The 15,372-nt window shown below is 53.8% G+C and overlaps 2 protein-coding genes across 4 annotated transcripts; one reads left to right on the plus strand and one right to left on the minus strand.

The window, feature by feature from the left end:
- The first annotated feature begins 32 nt into the window (after positions 1-32).
- On the plus strand, positions 33-7,537 carry CDC42EP1 (CDC42 effector protein 1). 3 transcript variants are annotated; one of them, XM_019664552.1, is made up of 4 exons: positions 33-151; positions 2,541-2,778; positions 4,559-5,327; positions 6,299-7,537. In XM_019664552.1, exons 3-4 carry the CDS (start codon positions 4,865-4,867, stop codon positions 6,934-6,936), a joined length of 1,101 nt encoding a protein of 366 aa, XP_019520097.1. In that variant the 5' UTR covers positions 33-151; positions 2,541-2,778; positions 4,559-4,864; the 3' UTR covers positions 6,937-7,537. The 3 variants fall into 3 exon arrangements, with proteins under 3 accessions (XP_019520097.1, XP_019520096.1, XP_019520098.1); XM_019664551.1 differs by lacking the exon at positions 2,541-2,778; XM_019664553.1 differs by lacking the exons at positions 33-151; positions 2,541-2,778 and adding an exon at positions 597-1,337.
- Positions 7,538-8,018: 481 nt separating this feature from the next.
- On the minus strand, positions 8,019-12,111 carry LGALS2 (galectin 2). The gene is made up of 4 exons (XM_019664576.1): positions 11,996-12,111; positions 9,824-9,906; positions 8,481-8,637; positions 8,019-8,310 (listed from the first exon to the last, which is right to left on the minus strand). Exons 1-4 carry the CDS (start codon positions 11,999-12,001, stop codon positions 8,164-8,166), a joined length of 393 nt encoding a protein of 130 aa, XP_019520121.1. The 5' UTR covers positions 12,002-12,111; the 3' UTR covers positions 8,019-8,163.
- Between the last annotated feature and the right edge of the window lie 3,261 nt (positions 12,112-15,372).

Genomic DNA, 15,372 nt, shown 5'->3' on the forward strand with positions numbered 1-15,372 from the left:
GCCCCGGAGCCAGCCCGCGGAGCCCGCGGCCAGGGCGGCGCAGACCGGCCCAGCGACTCGCCCCGGCTGCGCGCCGGGACGCGCTCCCGCCGCCGCCGCCGCTGCTCCCGCGTCTGCCCGCGCCCTCGTCCCCGAGGCTCGAGGAGAGAAGGTAACAACGAGCTGGCCCGCGGGTCCCCGAGCCTCGGGTGGTCGTGGACGCGGCGCGGGTGTGCGGCGCCCGCAGAGACTGCACGCGCCTAGGCTCTCCGGGCCGGGACGGGGGAGGGGACCGCCCGCCGCAGGCGCCCGGGTGCCAACAGGAAGGCCTGGAGCGCGGAGCGCCGAGCGGCGCCGGGAAGCTCCAAGTTTTCGGGTGGTGTTTTCTGTGTTCCCGGCAGGCGGAGCGGGGCCGAGAATTGGAGGGAAGGAGGGTGCAGCGGGGGGCGGGAGGAAGGGGGCGAACAGAGGTCCGTCTAAGCTCCTTCCTGCCCTGCGGAGGGAAGGGAAGGAACCGGGAGGGGGCGATGAGTAGGAATGTCGGGCCCCTGGACGAAGCCGGCGCAGAGAGCGGGAAGTGGGGGGGGGGGGTCCCGCCAGGGAGATGGACCAGGCACCCTGCCCCCTCCCCAACCGCCGCATTCCAGTCCCGAGCAGCAGATGAGGTCATCTCGTCCGGTTCCCCTCGGGCCAAGGCAGCCCGCTGTCCCCTTCCCCCGCGGAGCGACTTTTCCACATTCGAACCTCCTGCCCCCCAGAAGGAATGTTTTGTGGCTGAAGGCTTTCCCGGACTTCCAACCCCAACTGCCCTCGAGATGGTCTGCCCTTGCCCCAACCATTTCAAGACCTGCGACGCCTGAAGCCCATTTTCTAGACCGGGACACTGAGGCTCAGCGAGGCCAAGGAACTGACCTGGAGGCCACCGCGGCACGAAACGCGGTGCGGGCACTGTAACCCAAGTCTGTGGGAGACTGGCCCGTAGCCGCTCTGCCTCGCCCAGTGAGGAGCGGACTTGGCTCTAACTAACTTGGGATGGTGGGGCTAGAAGCGTCCAGCCCCTCTTCCTCCCACCTCCCCTGGGGTCCATAGTGTACCCTCCTCCTAACCTGCTCCCAGTTTCTCAGTCTCTCCACCTGAAGCAGCTGCCCTTGGAAGAGCATGAGAAGCCAGCCCCCAGGGAGTTAACCCCTATTCCAGGGGCCAGAGCAGCCCTAACCAAGATAGGGTCCCGCTGTCTATCCGTAGGAGTGGTGTTACCCAGGGGACCCTTGCGGGAGGGGGCTGTGTGCACGCGAGTGGCCTCCAGGATAAGAGGTGGCGCCCCTCGAGGACACCAGGGCCTCGCGGGTGATCCCCAGGTGAGCGCCAAGGTGCGGCTGCCCCTGCCTGCGCCTCTGCCCGCGCCTCTGCCCTACCCCCTGCAGTCAGACGGGTTCCTGGCCTGCCCCCAACCACATGTGCCTCCACAGCGGCCCCTGTTGGCCTCTCCCAATACAGGGCCCCTGCCTGGGGCCTCAAACCTCGTCTTTGCGGTCCTTACCACCGTTGAGTAAGCTCCTACCATATGCCCAGGCCTGACTATCCTCTGTAGAGTAAATATAAAGACTCCTGGGACACCGAGGCTGCATGGTAACCACGCTTGCCCAGGCCATAGGCACACTGAATCTGCAGAGCTGAGTCTCTGCTGCCTCCCAGCTCTGTCCTTCCCGGTCTCCCAGGCTGGCTGGCTATGGCCTCTTCCAACAACTCTCCCCTATGCCCCTAGAGTCTTCACCCACCCCCAGCATTTACTCCTGATGTTAGTAGAATCCTGGGAGGTTCCCAGCCATTCCACTTTTTCTGCTGTGTGATCTGGGGCAAGATAATTCTCTTTCTGTGCCTTTTTTTCATCTGTAAAATGGGTGCTGTGAGCATTAGCAGATAGTATTCCAGGGCTAGTGAGGGGAGCTAGGCCTTGTACCAGGTCACCCAGACCCCTGCTTACTTCAGGGCCAGGTAGAGCATATTTGATCACCAGCAATACTGTGGTCTGCATCAAGTGCCAGATAGCTGCCACCAAGAGTCCCCAGAATGAGAGATGTTAGTATAAGGATGTTGGACTTGAATCTAGAGCTACCCTGCTCCAGCAACAGGGGGTTTAACTACAGCAACGTTCACTCTTACAACTCTCCTGGGAGGGGACTTTTGATGCTGTTCTTATTTTCCACGTGGGAAAAAAACATGTTCCCAGTAACAGTGTCCTGTCTTTGGCCCCAGAACATGGCAGGGTCTCTCTACTGCAGTGGGCAGGTGGAAACCTCTTGGAGATGCCCAGAGGCATTTGGGAGGTGGGACCATCACAAGACTGGCGTGGAAGCTGGTCTCCCAGGTTAAAGTGGCCATGGGGATTGGGTGGGAGCCCAAGCCCTTTTTGATGAGAGGGAAGACTTGTTTCAAGAAGCCAGGAAGTTGGGGGACTAGGAGAGAGAGAGGTGGATGTGACCACAGGGCAGACACAGTGTCCCCTCCATATGACATTTCAGAATGACCCGTCCCGCCCCCCCCCCAATTCCTTCCCGCAGAGATTCATCCCTCATCTGCAGAGCAGAGAAACCTGGCCTGTTCCATGTACCTGCTGTGTGACCTTGGCCAAGTCCCTTCCCTCTAAACCTTGGCTCTTCCTGTGAAATGGGCTAACCCTGTAGCTCTGTGGGGCTGTTGGAGAGTCAGATGACATCATATAAAGGTTGACCAACTGCAGAGCGCCTCATAACTACAACAAACATTCCACGAGGACTTCTTGGTGCCGTGGGTGCCAGGGTAAAGAATGATTCAGAATACCCCACCCCCCGGGGGGAGGAGTTAGGGTTGGGGGAGGATCAGATGTTGGGAAGGGAAGAGAATGTAGTCGGAAAACAAAGTGAGCTTTGTTGTATTGCCTTCTTTGTTTTTATCTTGTTATTTAACCTATTTTGAATTTCAAATAACAGTCAAAGGGCAGTATTGAGATTTTTATGTTTGGAGATGGCAGCAAAGTTTTTTTAAAAAATGTTGAGACCCAGGTCTAGGTGTTCTTGTTTGGGATTATTATCAGCTTTTATCAGCTGAGGTTCCAGGCCTGTGGAGGTAAGTGACTTGCCCAAGGTCACATGGTGAGGCCACTGAATCCCCTACCTACTCTCCCTTGGAAGGTGGTAAGGGGTGATCATTTGGCATGAAGGTTATCCTGTGGCATGAAGATCTCCTGATTAAACCAGTATTGATTTGGCATTGCCATGTGCAGAGCCCAAGCTGGGGCTGGAAAGGAGGAAGGCAGGAAAATCCAGGCAGCTGCCCCACCCTCAGAGGGTTCTGCCAATCTGGGGAGACAAGATTGGGCTCCAGGAGCAAGTTAAAAGGCTTTGTGAGTCAGAGGCTCTGAGTTCAAGTTTCAACTAGTTCTCTTGATGTGACCTTGAGCAAACTTGGTTCTGCTCTGGGCCACAGGAAAACTGGTGGTTGGACCATAAGCCCCATAGGTGTCCTTCGTCCTGCACCTCCAATGATGCTAGAAGGGAGAGGGCCAGACCAAGAGGAGCTTAGAGAAGACGGGGGTTGTGGGGAGATCAGGAGGGGTGAGAGTGGGCAAGGAATAGCTTTGGCACCAGCTGAGCTTTTTCCAAAACTTGTTCCCTGATGAGAAAGCTCCTACGTCACTATGACAAACTATGATAAAGAATACGCTCAGGCAATAAGGAGGCATCTGGAAAAAGCCACTTTCGACCACAGGATCCTTTTTCCAGGAAGCACCTTGAAGGCGGAGGGTTCTCAGGAACCTCTGCTAGACTGTTTACACAACTCTTCAAAGCCTTTGCCGGGCACCACCTCCCTCCTGGCCATTGAATCAAGACAATCTAACCCATGGAGAAGGGAAGTGACTTGCTCAACCTTCCAGCAGGAGGCAGTGTAGCTTGGGGCTCAAGGGATCTGGGAGGCCCTGCTTCACCATTTCCTCCTGTGTAGCCTCAGGCAAATCACTTCACTTCTTTGTGCCTCAGTGTCTCCACTCTAATGTAGTGCCTTCCTCGGGGCTGTTGTATGGGTTAAATGAGTGATGGACAAAAGTTGTTGGCACTTAGTAGGTGTTTCATAAATGGGCCCTGTATAATGACCATACACACATCTGAAGATGTAATGTACACATGTCTTCAGTGTATAGCTTGATGAATTCTTTGTGCCAATCAAAAGGCAACTGCAATTCTGATTTCTATCACTGTTTAGCTTGGCCTGTTCTTAAATCCTATACATGGAATGTGTCATCCGTTGTGTGTCTGCTCGGCATTTTGTCTGTGATCCCCACCCTGTTGTTGGCTATCATTGTGTGTTCTCTGTTTTGTTTTGTTTTTTTTAGCTGAGCCATCCCGCCATCTGTTGACAGTTCAGCGGCAGCTCAGCTTGGGCTGGGTGTCGAACCGCTGTTGCTCAGAGCTCACACTCTTGAGCAAGCTCTTAACCAACTGAGCCACTCGGCCGGCCCCATTGTGTGTTCTCTTTAGCTGTTAGTATTTGGACCCAGGATTCCCCAGGCCTACCATCACTTTTCTCTCTGTCTGTCTTTCAGGTCTCTACCCTGGTCAGGAGACGGGCTGTCCATGTTTGAGGCACATCTTGTGCCTTCTCTGTTCTTGGACGGACCATCTATAGCTGCTTCCACGAGTCCAGGAGCCAGGCCTCAGGGAGAGACAAGCCATGGACCCGCCACAGCCTCAGTGTTTGGGGGCAGCACCTTAGGAGAACAGAGAGACAGCCTCTGTCCACCGCCTTACAGTGGGAAGGAAGGAGCTGAGAAGTGGACCCTGATCCTAGCCCACCACCCACGCCAGGCCCTAAGTGGGCATGCACCAGCAGCTGTGAACAGCTAGAGCTGATGCCAGGCCCCCAGGGGGCCAGAGGAGTCCCCGCCATGAACCTGGGCAAGCTCTCGCCTGTGGGCTGGGTATCCAGCTCCCAGGGGAAAAGGCGGCTGACTGCAGACATGATCAGCCCCCCACTTGGGGACTTCCGCCACACTATGCACGTGGGCCGCGGTGGGGATGTCTTTGGTGACACCTCCTTCCTCAGCAACCACCACGGCAGCTCTGGGGGCACCCACCGCTCGCCCCGCAGCTTCCTGGCCAAGAAGCTACAGCAGGTGCGCAGAGTGGGGGTGCCATCCCGGAGGATAGCTTCCCCACAGGCTTCCTCGCCTGCTCCACCCGCCATCTCCCCCATCATCAAGAACGCCATCTCCCTGCCCCAGCTCAACCAGGCCACCTACGACAGCCTTGTGGTGAGCAAGTTCAGCTTCGACAGCAGCCCTGCCGGCTCCACGGACGGCCACTCCAGTTATGGTGAGCGCCTGGGTTATTTGCTCATTTTTCAGATGCTGAGGCCCAGAGGGTTCGATGGTTCAGCCACGCCTCCGAGTGAGCCCTTTTCCCCCACAGTAGTTTGGTTTCATCATGGAGGTCAGGCCCAAACCCCAGACCGTGGATGGGTCAAGGGGTGGGAACCAATTCACTCCCCAAAATACACTGACAAATTTGGAAAATCACTCACATGGACAGAAGCCAGAAGCCCTTCTTGCCCTGGTGGGGACAGGCAGGTGCCGCCTGGGCTCTGCTGGACAGTTCACCTGGGAACGGGGGTCCTGCTGCCACCTGGCGGCCATCCACTTCCCTGCAGCCTTGCCCCAACCACCTGCGGCTGCCTCTAGTGCTCCCCCTGCGGGTCACTGGCGGGAACCCCACTGAGGGCTGGTCCTCAGTAACCCCGCTGTGTCTCAGGCCTGGTAGCCCTGGAGCCAGGGCCTGGACCTTTGGAGAGCATCTGCCTGTCTTTAGAGTCTGTGACTTCTATGCAGTCAGACCCTAGCTGCTGGTTCCATCCCTGTGATCAGCCCACATGCTGAGTGTTCAACTTTAGCCATCGGCCACTGTCATGACAGGAGACCAGGGGCCATGGCCAAGTTCATAGTTGGGACTAAAAGTCAGGAGATTTAAGCTCAGGCATGGCTCCACCCCATCAGACTGTGGCCCTAGGCAAGCCCTTCCCCTCCTTCCAAATTGAGCCTCACTTTCTTCCTCTGCAAAATGGGAATGAGAATGATGTCAATTTTCAGCTTCCAGGATTGACAGGAGGCCCACACAAGAGGCCATGGGGCTCACTATATTGGAGCGATGTGAGAAACTGAGACCAGATCGGGGAGCGACTTGCTAGAGGCCACATAGCAAGCTGGGGTTGGCGCTGGCTCTCCCCTCCTCAATTCCTGGTTAAGGACCCAGCTCTGACCCCATGCCCCATTTCTCCATTTCTCTTCTAGGCCTGGACTCCGGGTTCTGCACCATATCCCGCTTGTCTCGCCCAGAAAAGACTCGTGACCGAGACCGTGACAGTTCCTTCCCCTCTGAGCCTGAGCTCCGCCGCTCTGACTCCCTTCTGTCCTTCCGCCTGGACCTTGACCTTGGGCCCTCTCTCCTCAGCGAGCTGCTGGGGGTCATGAGCCTCTCAGAAACCTCTGCAGCTGAGACCCCAGCCCCAGCCTCTGCTGCAACCCCCCCAGCCTCAGCCCCTGCCACAAACCCCCCAGCCCCTGCCACAAATCCCCCAGCCCATGCCTCAAGCCCTCCACCCCGTGGACACTACCCCAATGGGGTAACCACTGGGTTGGGCCCAATGGCTGAAGCGAGGGTCAGCCCGATGGGAGAGTGTCCCCGCCCACCTGCTGACATGGTCCCTGGCAGGCACTGGGGAGCAGGCTGGGGCACCCGCCACTACACTGAAATGGATGCCCGGCGGGAGCTGGTGGAGGTGCTACCCCAAGCTCGGGCCTCTTGGGAGAGCCTGGACGAAGAGTGGGGGTCACCCCAGGCAGGCAGCAGGGCCCCTGTGCCCCGCGCAGTGCAAGCAAACACTTTTGAGTTTGCCGATGCTGAGGAGGACGACGAGGTCAAGGTGTGAATGGCTGAGCATGGGCTCAGGACCCGGCCCAGCCTCAGGCCGCTGCCCATGAAGAGCCCAAATGCAGAGCCAGCCCCTCACCTGACAGCTGGGTCCCGCCAACGACAGATGGGAGAACCTAAGTTGCCCCCAAACCCTTCCACTCTGCAGGACAGACCTGGGAGGGAGGCTAGGCTTGTTCTGGGACCTGGATGTTCCGAGGGCCCTGCCAGGCTGACCTGCCTCCCCCCACTGCCACTCCAGACCCAATGGCCACTTCTTCAGCCCCGCCCCCACTGGCTGCAGGGCCCAGCCTCACAGTGCTGCCTTTGTGCTAGGGAAGCTGACCTTTCTGGCTGGGGGGTAGGAAGCATACCACACAGGGCCTTTGTCTCCTCCCAAAGGGACGGCCTGCCCCAGCTCATCCTGGAGCTGCCCCCAGCAGGTTCCCGCTGCATCCCTGAGCCCCAGCCCTTGCTACGGCGGCTTCCCCAACATTCCCACCCCAACCCCTCTCGTCCCAGAAGCCTCAGAGAAGAATCAGGTGTGACCTCCCCCCCAACTTCCTGTGCACCCCAGACCTGCCTCTGGGTCCTGATTAAAAAAGGCTTTTTTGATAAAAGGTGTCCTGCAAGATGTTTGGGGACCTGGGAGAACAGCGTCAGCTCCACCTGCTTAAATACCCTCAGCATTGGGTTTGGACGCCAAGGACCCCCCCCCCTGGGCCCCCAGTGAGGGGATGGGCCTAGGTAATGAGTAACCAGACTGGAATGAATGTTCCTGTGATAAGAGGCCCAGGTGGGAGCCCTTATCTGCAGTTCCGGGAATAGCCCCTGGCCCAGGTGCCTGGAGCTAGTGCCTGCCCCATAATCCCACAGGGCAGCTTGGCACTCTCCCTGGTGATAACAGGGGATAGGTAAGCAGGAGTGGGTGCTTAGAGGTAGGTATTTGGGAGCATGTCCCAACCCCCACTTGGCAGGCCTGTGCCTCAGTTTCCTCTGTATTATGAGGATACTGAGCATTAAAATGCATGGAAAACACCAACCACGGTTTGTGCCACAGAAAGACTGGGTAAAGATGGATTCTTTAGTTTGTTCTTAGCCTTAGGAGAGGAAAATGGGGTCAGAGGGGCAGTAAATGCAGGTGGGGAGCCAAGACCCAAGGGCTGCCGGTCCAGTGTGACTGGGAAGAAGCTCAGGGTAGGGAGTCAGTGCCGGGGGTCCGTCATTCGGGTGAGGTGCTGCCTGCTCAGTCAAGCTTGAAAGAGGAGATGTTAAACCCGCCCTGCACGCTCAGGTAGCTCAGGTGGCTGTGGCCCAGCCTATTAGGAAAGGTCATCTGGTGCCCGTCTGGCAGCTTCACCTTAAATTCATCTCTCTCAAAGGTCACGGTGAACTGCAGTGGAAAGGAGGGAGTCAGGGAGTCAGGAGGCACCCTGGAAATGGGCCAGGGCAGTGCCTGATGGCTCAAACAGTGCCAGTATGTGTCTAGCCCAGGGTTCCCTACCATCTGGGCTCTCCCTTTGACATTGTCCTCAGGTCCCTCCCTCTCCCCTTTGACCTCACCTTGACCTCTGACCCTGGGCTGAAGCACAGGTGATCTTCCCTTTGTTCCTGCCCCCATTCGCCATCCAGTGAGTTGCAGATGATGGTGGATTCACTGAAGCGTGGGTTGAAATGCAGGTCCAATTTATCTGTCCCTTGGCCCAGGTTAATGATAAAACTGCAGAGGAAGGGGTAACAGGTAAGTATTAGGGGCCTGCTCTGGGTAAAACAGTTTGGGTCACAGGGTCTTGGTTGATCACAAGCTGGAGGAATCACCAAAGAAAGGTTGTGTTAATTGAGACCTGTGCCTTAAAACAAGAGAGGTGACAACATGGTCAGACTTGGCACTGGATTATCGCATTCCATTAGGAGCACAAACTAAGGCTCTCTACAGAAGAGGAACTGACAGTGAAAGTTCCAGGAATTAGGAGTGCCTATCCCGGGGGGGGGGGGGGGGGGGGGGGGGGGGGAGAGAACTGCTGTCTTTAGCTATCTGAAGACCTATTAAGTTTGGCCATAAATAGTTGTCAAACTAAGCTGGGGAGCTCCCTGTCATCAGAGATATGCAACCCGGGTTGTGTGACTTCTTGGTAGGATCACTACAGGAGCCTAGGTTAGATCTTAAGGGTCCCTGAGAATGAAACATTCTGGGTCACGGGGTGCCTTTGGGAGGTCTCAGATCAGAGGTATCTCACTTTTCTGTAACCTTGAGGGACCCAAGTGGGAGAAAGGGGTGAGTTTTCTTTTGGCTCCTATCCCATGCATCTGCCTGGCCCCTTCCCAACCAAAAGGTGATGGAGATCAGTCCCAAGGAATGCTGAAATTGTTCTACACACATGAGAGCCCAGTGCTGAGCTGCAATCCCGCCAGGTGGATAAAATTGTGCCTGCTTCTAATGGAGAGGATGCAAACAAGGCCATTTGGCGCCCCCTGGTGGCTGCCTCTGGTTTAACGTGTGTGGCCCCCAGCCGCTCAGCTAGGTAAAGAGGGTGGTGTCCCTGGGGGGTGCAGGGCGGGGCTGCCTTCAGTAGAGGCACCTGACCCACAGGAGTGCGCAGAGTTCCAGGGGCTACCTCACCTGCCCTTCCAGTGTCTGTTGGGGCCAAAGAATAGAGCATATAGCGTCAGCTGTGGAATTCAGAGGGTCCCCACACCTAGCCTCAGATATGAAGGCGGGTCCTAAGAGGACAGGAGACAGCAGGGGTGTGAGAGTGAACAAGGATGTAAAAAAAAGCCCATTTGGCCTGAGATCACTCTCATCTCTGACCATCTCATTGTGCTGCCCTGCCTGCCCCCACCCTCCTGGCCTGTTCAGGGTCTGCGGACGGTCCCCTCTCCTACACCCCACCTTCCCCTTTGCTCACCTATCAGTATCATCAGCGATCTTGCCCTTGATCTTCAGGGTTGTCCCCAACTTCATGTTCATGTTCGTAATCTCAAATTTCCCCTGCACCAACAGAAAACCAGTCCACAAAAAGATCAATCACACACGTTTCCAGATGCTTTTCATCATTATCATCCCATCTCGACCTGGCCACAGGTCTCACTCTCCCCCTGCCCACATGACGGAGCTGAGCTGGAAAGGGAGAGAGCCAGTGCTCGGATCAAAGCTTCCCAGAGGCCCCCTGTGGTCCATTTTGCTTTGCTCACATCCATCCTAGCCCGATTAGCAGAACAGCTGGATCTGGAGACATAGGGCTCAGCTAGGGGTACTTCAGTTCGCCCATCTGTGAAATGGATAGACTGGTCCCTGCTGATCTCAGGGTTCTCAAATGTGTTCAAGTGATGAAGGCACAGTGGCCTTAGCAGAATCCCCCAAACGAGGACATGTTTCGTTCCTGCACAAACTTGGAGTCAATTTCCTAACAGAAAATGACTGTATCAAAGGTGTGCAGGTCTTGGTCCATCCAAAACTTAGAGTCTATAAAACTCCAGAAGTCACACGTCTGAAATGTCCATCAAAGACCCTCTCCAAATCTCATTTTCCTCACCTATAAAATGTGCTGATTTGATGTATTCATTCAAAACCAGTTGCTAAGTGTCCTCTGTGTAATAGACGCTATTGAAGGCCTTGAGGTTAGTAGCACCCACCTTCAAGCTGGTTGGGAGAATTTGAGGTCGTATTTGTGAAGCCCCATGCATAGGGCCAGGCACAGACTAAGGCAAATCGAGGGGTGGCCGTTATTAGAATTACTTATTGTTATCCAGGGTTGGGGTGCAGCTCGACTAATAGGGGTACCTGTGGAAGTGTACAGGCCCGGCATCCTGGTCCCCACTCAACAAAGCCTGAGGCCCAAGCAGACAGAAGGCAAAGCTGGGGTGGGGTGGGGTGGTGTCAGTGGTCCGGGTCTAATGCCAGCTCTATTCCTAAACTGGCGAGTGGCCTGGGGCCAGCTGTGCCACTCCCTGGTCCTCGGTTGCCCGATCTGTAATATAAGAGACTTGGACTAGGTGGTCTCTGGAGAAGGAGGAAAGAAGGAGGGGGGGGAGGGGGCGGGATGACCAGGAGAAAGAGACAGTGAGGAAAGTGTCTGGGCCCCAAAGGCCCTCCCTGAGAGTCAGAGGGTGGGGAGAACTTCATTCCTTCCACACATGACCCCTTCCAGTCACATTCAAACTCTGCATCCCACCTGTATTGCCTTGAATAGTGTTCCCAAAAAAATCCTGTCCACCTGGAACCTGTAAATGTGGCCTATTTGGAAATAGGGTCTTTGCAGCTGTAATCAAGTTAAGATGGGGTCGTACAGGTTTTGGGTGGGCCCTGAATCCAATATGACCGGTGTTCTTATAAGAAGAGGGAAATTTGGACCCAGAGACACAAACACACAGAGGAGAAAGCCGTGACATTGAGGATGGAGGCAGAGACTGAGTGCTGCGGCTACAAGCCAGGGAACGCCTCCGGTTGCCAGCCACCACCAGGAGCTGGAAGAGACAAGAAAGGTCCTCCCTAGAGCCTTCAGAGAGAGCATGGCCCTGGCCCTGCTGGCACCTTGATTTCAGGCCTCTAGCCTCTAAAACTGCAAGAGGATACATTTCTGATACAGGAAGCTATTAATAATATCCCACCTAATCCTCAAAAGAGGCTATCTGTGACCCAAATGCAGGCGACTTCGGCTCAGAGAGGGGCAGTGACTCATCCAAGGCCGCACAGCAAGCTATGGCAGAGCCAGGTTTGGAATCAAAGAATCAGGGACTCCAAAGACCATCCACTCAATGCCCTGCAACGTACAGATGGTAACCTTGGGCAATTTAATCTCTGAGCCTCAGTTTCTTCATCTTTATAAAGCTCAATAGATATTATTATTACTGATGTGCAAACTGAGGCTAGAGAGTGGAAGAGACAGGCTCAGCACGGTGGAGGAGGAAGCAGAGCGCCTCGGCGCTGCAGGGCTGCGGAGATGATCTGTCCAACCTCCTCACTACACAGATGGGGAAACTAAGGCCTGGAGAGGGGCAGTGACGCTTTTCCCCTAGCAACCCCACCCCACCCTCATTCAGGCAAAGATGTGGATGACTACGGAAGCCAGCATCCTCACCGACATGGCGGCAGCTCTTGGAGGCAGCTCTCAGTAACTCCTGGAGGCCTGGGCTCAGGGTCTCACCTCACCGGCCAGGTTATATCCTAGAGTATTACACATTAACTCCCCCAAGGCCATAAGTGGGGACTTTGGACCCTTCTTCCCAGGTGTCTCTCCTCCCACATCACCCAGTACCCAGAACAAACAAGCAGAAGGCTCCTCACCAGGCCCACCCCACCCAGCCCAGAGCATCCTCCTGGCCTCCCTCCAGCCCAGCCTCCCACCTCCTCCCGGAGCCCAGAGGAGCAACCCCAAAGCAGAGCAGACTGGGCGTCAGCAGCCAGGCACAAATGGGCACAAATGCTCTGTGAGCTTGGCAGGCCACCCAGCGCCCCTGAACCCCGCTTCCTCATCCTTAAACAGGCAGACTTGCTTTGTAAAACACCTGTAAAGTTCTGTTTTCCATTTTGTCGAGATTTACTTTGAGAGTCCTTTGGTTTGTTTTCTCCCCTTACCCCATGATTTTTCTGATTATACATGTACATTTTAAAAGCAATATATGGTGGGGCCTGGCCGAGTGGCTCAGTTGGTTAAGAGCTTGAGCTCTGAGCAACATGGTCACCGGTTCGATTCCCACATGGGACAGTGAGCTGCGCCCAAGCTGAGCTGCCGCTGAGCTGCCAACAGGTGGCAGAATGGCTCAGCTGGTGAGAGCACGTGCTCCTAACAACAAGGTTTCCGTTTTGAATCATGAAATGGTGGGCTACACCCACCCACAACTAAGATTGAACACATCACGTTGAGCTGAGCAGCTGCTGACAGGCAGCCGGATGATGACTGGACTTGGAACTGAGCTAGCTGCACCCTCCACAACTAAGATTGAAGGACAACAACTTGGCTGTTCCCCCTCTCCAATTCCCCAACACTGTTCCCTTTCCCCAATTCCCCAATAAAATCTTTAAAAAATAATAAAATAAAATAAATTAAAGCGATATATGGTGGATTCAGGAAAACATCTAGAAATAGCTATAACCAACTAACTGTTAAAAGTGAAGAAGTGAGTGAGAGGGCTGAGGGGGAGGGGTTCCTGGGGATTTAAATGCTTTTTTCTATTTCTACTACATATGGAATTGACATGCTTACCACAAGCAATTAGAGCTATTAATTAAGAAGAAAAACCATCACTCAAAACCCCACCACCAGGAATCCTTACTCTATTGGCACATTTCTTCCCATTGGCGGTTTTCTATGGATTTATATGCTAGACACCCCTCTGTCTATGCAACTGTTGATCCTACTTCATTCAGCAAACATTAAAGCCCACAAATCTATATTTCTGAGCTATATTTTAATGGCAGGTGAAATATTCCACTTTTCAATGACTAAATTTATTCAACCAATTACCTTCCGCTGAACATTTAACATCAATTCTAAATGTTTGCTATTAAAAATACTGCATTAAATCTATTTGCACATAAAGATTGGCTGCATCATGACAACTTATTTAGGGCAGATTCCCACAAGTAGGATTTTTCTAGAGCCCTGGTTTGGCAAGCCAAAACACTTTCCATTAGAGCTGGCAGTGGCCTCTTTGGGTGGGGTGCTGGGAGGCTGGCCCAGCTGAGGGCTCTCCCATGCCAGGAGCCTAGGTGGCTCACTGCCCAGTGCTCATAAGACACCACCTGCAGTCTCCTGCCCGCCCCAAGAGGAGAGTGGTTTCCTCATTTTATCCACAAGGAAATTAATTCCTTCTCAGCTTCTCTCCCAGGGCCATGGCAAGGCCCAAGCAAGATAAGGAGTTTTAAAGTGCTTTATACACGGAAACTCCCTAATCAACAGAAACTACACCTTGTAAAGGTGGTATTTTTCTGATTATAGTAGTAATTCTAGCTCACTGTAGAAGGTTTTGGAAAGTGCACAAAGTAAAGAGAACTTAAAAGTTCACTTGTTTTAGAAAAATGTTTAAAGATAAGGGATACTTTTCTGAATCCTGCACTTTTCTGCGTGTATGTTTTACATCAATAAAAGGTTTTTAGAGAGAAAGAAAGAAAGAAAGAAAGAAAGAAAGAAAGAAAGAAAGAAAGAAAGAAAGAGAGAGAGAGAGAGAGAGAGAGAGAGAGAGAGAGAGAGAGAAAGAAAGAAAGAAAGAAAGAAAGAAAGAAAGAAAGAAAGAAAGAAAGAAAGAGAGAGAGAGAGAGAGAAAGAAAGAAAGAAAGAAAGGAAGAAAGGAAGGAAGAAAGAGAAAGAAACATCTAGGGCCGGCCGAGTGGCTCGTTGGTTAAGAGTTGGCTTGGGAGCGCGAGCTCTGAGCAGCAGGGCCGCCGGTTCGCTTCTCACCTGGGCCAGTGACGCTGCGCCCTCTACAGCTAAGATTGTGAACAACAGCTCGACCTGGAGCTGGGCTGCCGTGAGTGGCCAGTGACAGCATAGACTGCAGCCCTTGCTGCAGTGGGCTGCCATGAGCTACCATGAGTGGCCGCCAGCCAGTGTGAGCGACTGGCAGCTGCCATTGTGAGCAGCTGTCCAATGGCTGGCGAGCAACTGCCTCAGCCAGGAAGAGCGCAATGATCACAATATCAACATGGGCCAGTGAAGTGATGTCCTCCACAACTAGACTGAAGAACAAAAGGACAGCAACATGTCTGCTCCCCTTCCCTGATTCCCCAATGCTGTATTCTCCCCCAATTCCCCCAATAAAATCGTTAAAAAAAAAAAAGACTGTGAGCTCTCTCTCGCTCGCTCTCTCTCTCTCTCTCTCTCTCTCTCTCTCTCTCTCTCTCTCTCTCTCTTACGAGTATTCCTATGGAGAAGAGGCCCCTGTGCCAAGAAACTGATGTCTTCATCCAGTTGCCAATGAAAACCCGAGGCCTGCCAACAGCCATGTGAGTGAACCTGGCAGTGGATTTCCCCTCACTTACGCCTCGGGATGGCTGGTGTAGCCAACACATGATTACAGCCATATGGAGACCCTGAGCCAGAAGGCACCCAGCTAAGTTCTATCTGGATTCCTAACCCACCAAAACTGTGAGAAACATGTTTCTTATTTTAAGACCCTAAGTTTTTCTTAATTTGTTACACAGCAACAAAACTAATACACTTTACCAAGCAATTGCAAAAGCTTGGTGGGGTAAAGAATATTCACGAAGGCCTCTTGACTAAAGGATTGGTAGTCTGTTCATATCCCTAGACAGTCTTCCATATTGATCTATTTAAAGAACCATCTATGTGTTTTGTTTCTTTCCTTATTGTCTTCCTTTATGTTCATTACCTCTCTTTCTTTTTCTTTTCTTTTTTTTAGCTGAGCCATCCTGCCACCTGTTGGCAGCTCAGTGGCAGCTCAGCTTGGGCCAGGAATCAAACCTGCAACCCTGTTGCTCAGAGCTTGCACTCTTGAG

This window comes from Hipposideros armiger, unplaced genomic scaffold, assembly GCF_001890085.2.
Source record: "Hipposideros armiger isolate ML-2016 unplaced genomic scaffold, ASM189008v1 scaffold_426, whole genome shotgun sequence".
Lineage (NCBI taxonomy): Eukaryota > Metazoa > Chordata > Mammalia > Chiroptera > Hipposideridae > Hipposideros > Hipposideros armiger.

Coding starts and splice junctions, on each gene's coding strand:
- CDC42EP1 (XM_019664552.1), top strand. CDS start 4,865: ATGCCAGGCCCCCAGGGGGCCAGAGGAGTCCCCGCCATGAACCTGGGC. Junction 5,328..6,298: donor GGACGGCCACTCCAGTTATG/GTGAGCGCCTGG, acceptor TTTCTCTTCTAG/GCCTGGACTCCGGGTTCTGC.
- LGALS2 (XM_019664576.1), bottom strand. Junction 8,638..9,823: donor ATCGCTGATGATACTGATAG/GTGAGCAAAGGG, acceptor CTTCCTCTGCAG/TTTTATCATTAACCTGGGCC. Junction 8,311..8,480: donor GCCCAGGGTCAGAGGTCAAG/GTGAGGTCAAAG, acceptor TTTCCACTGCAG/TTCACCGTGACCTTTGAGAG.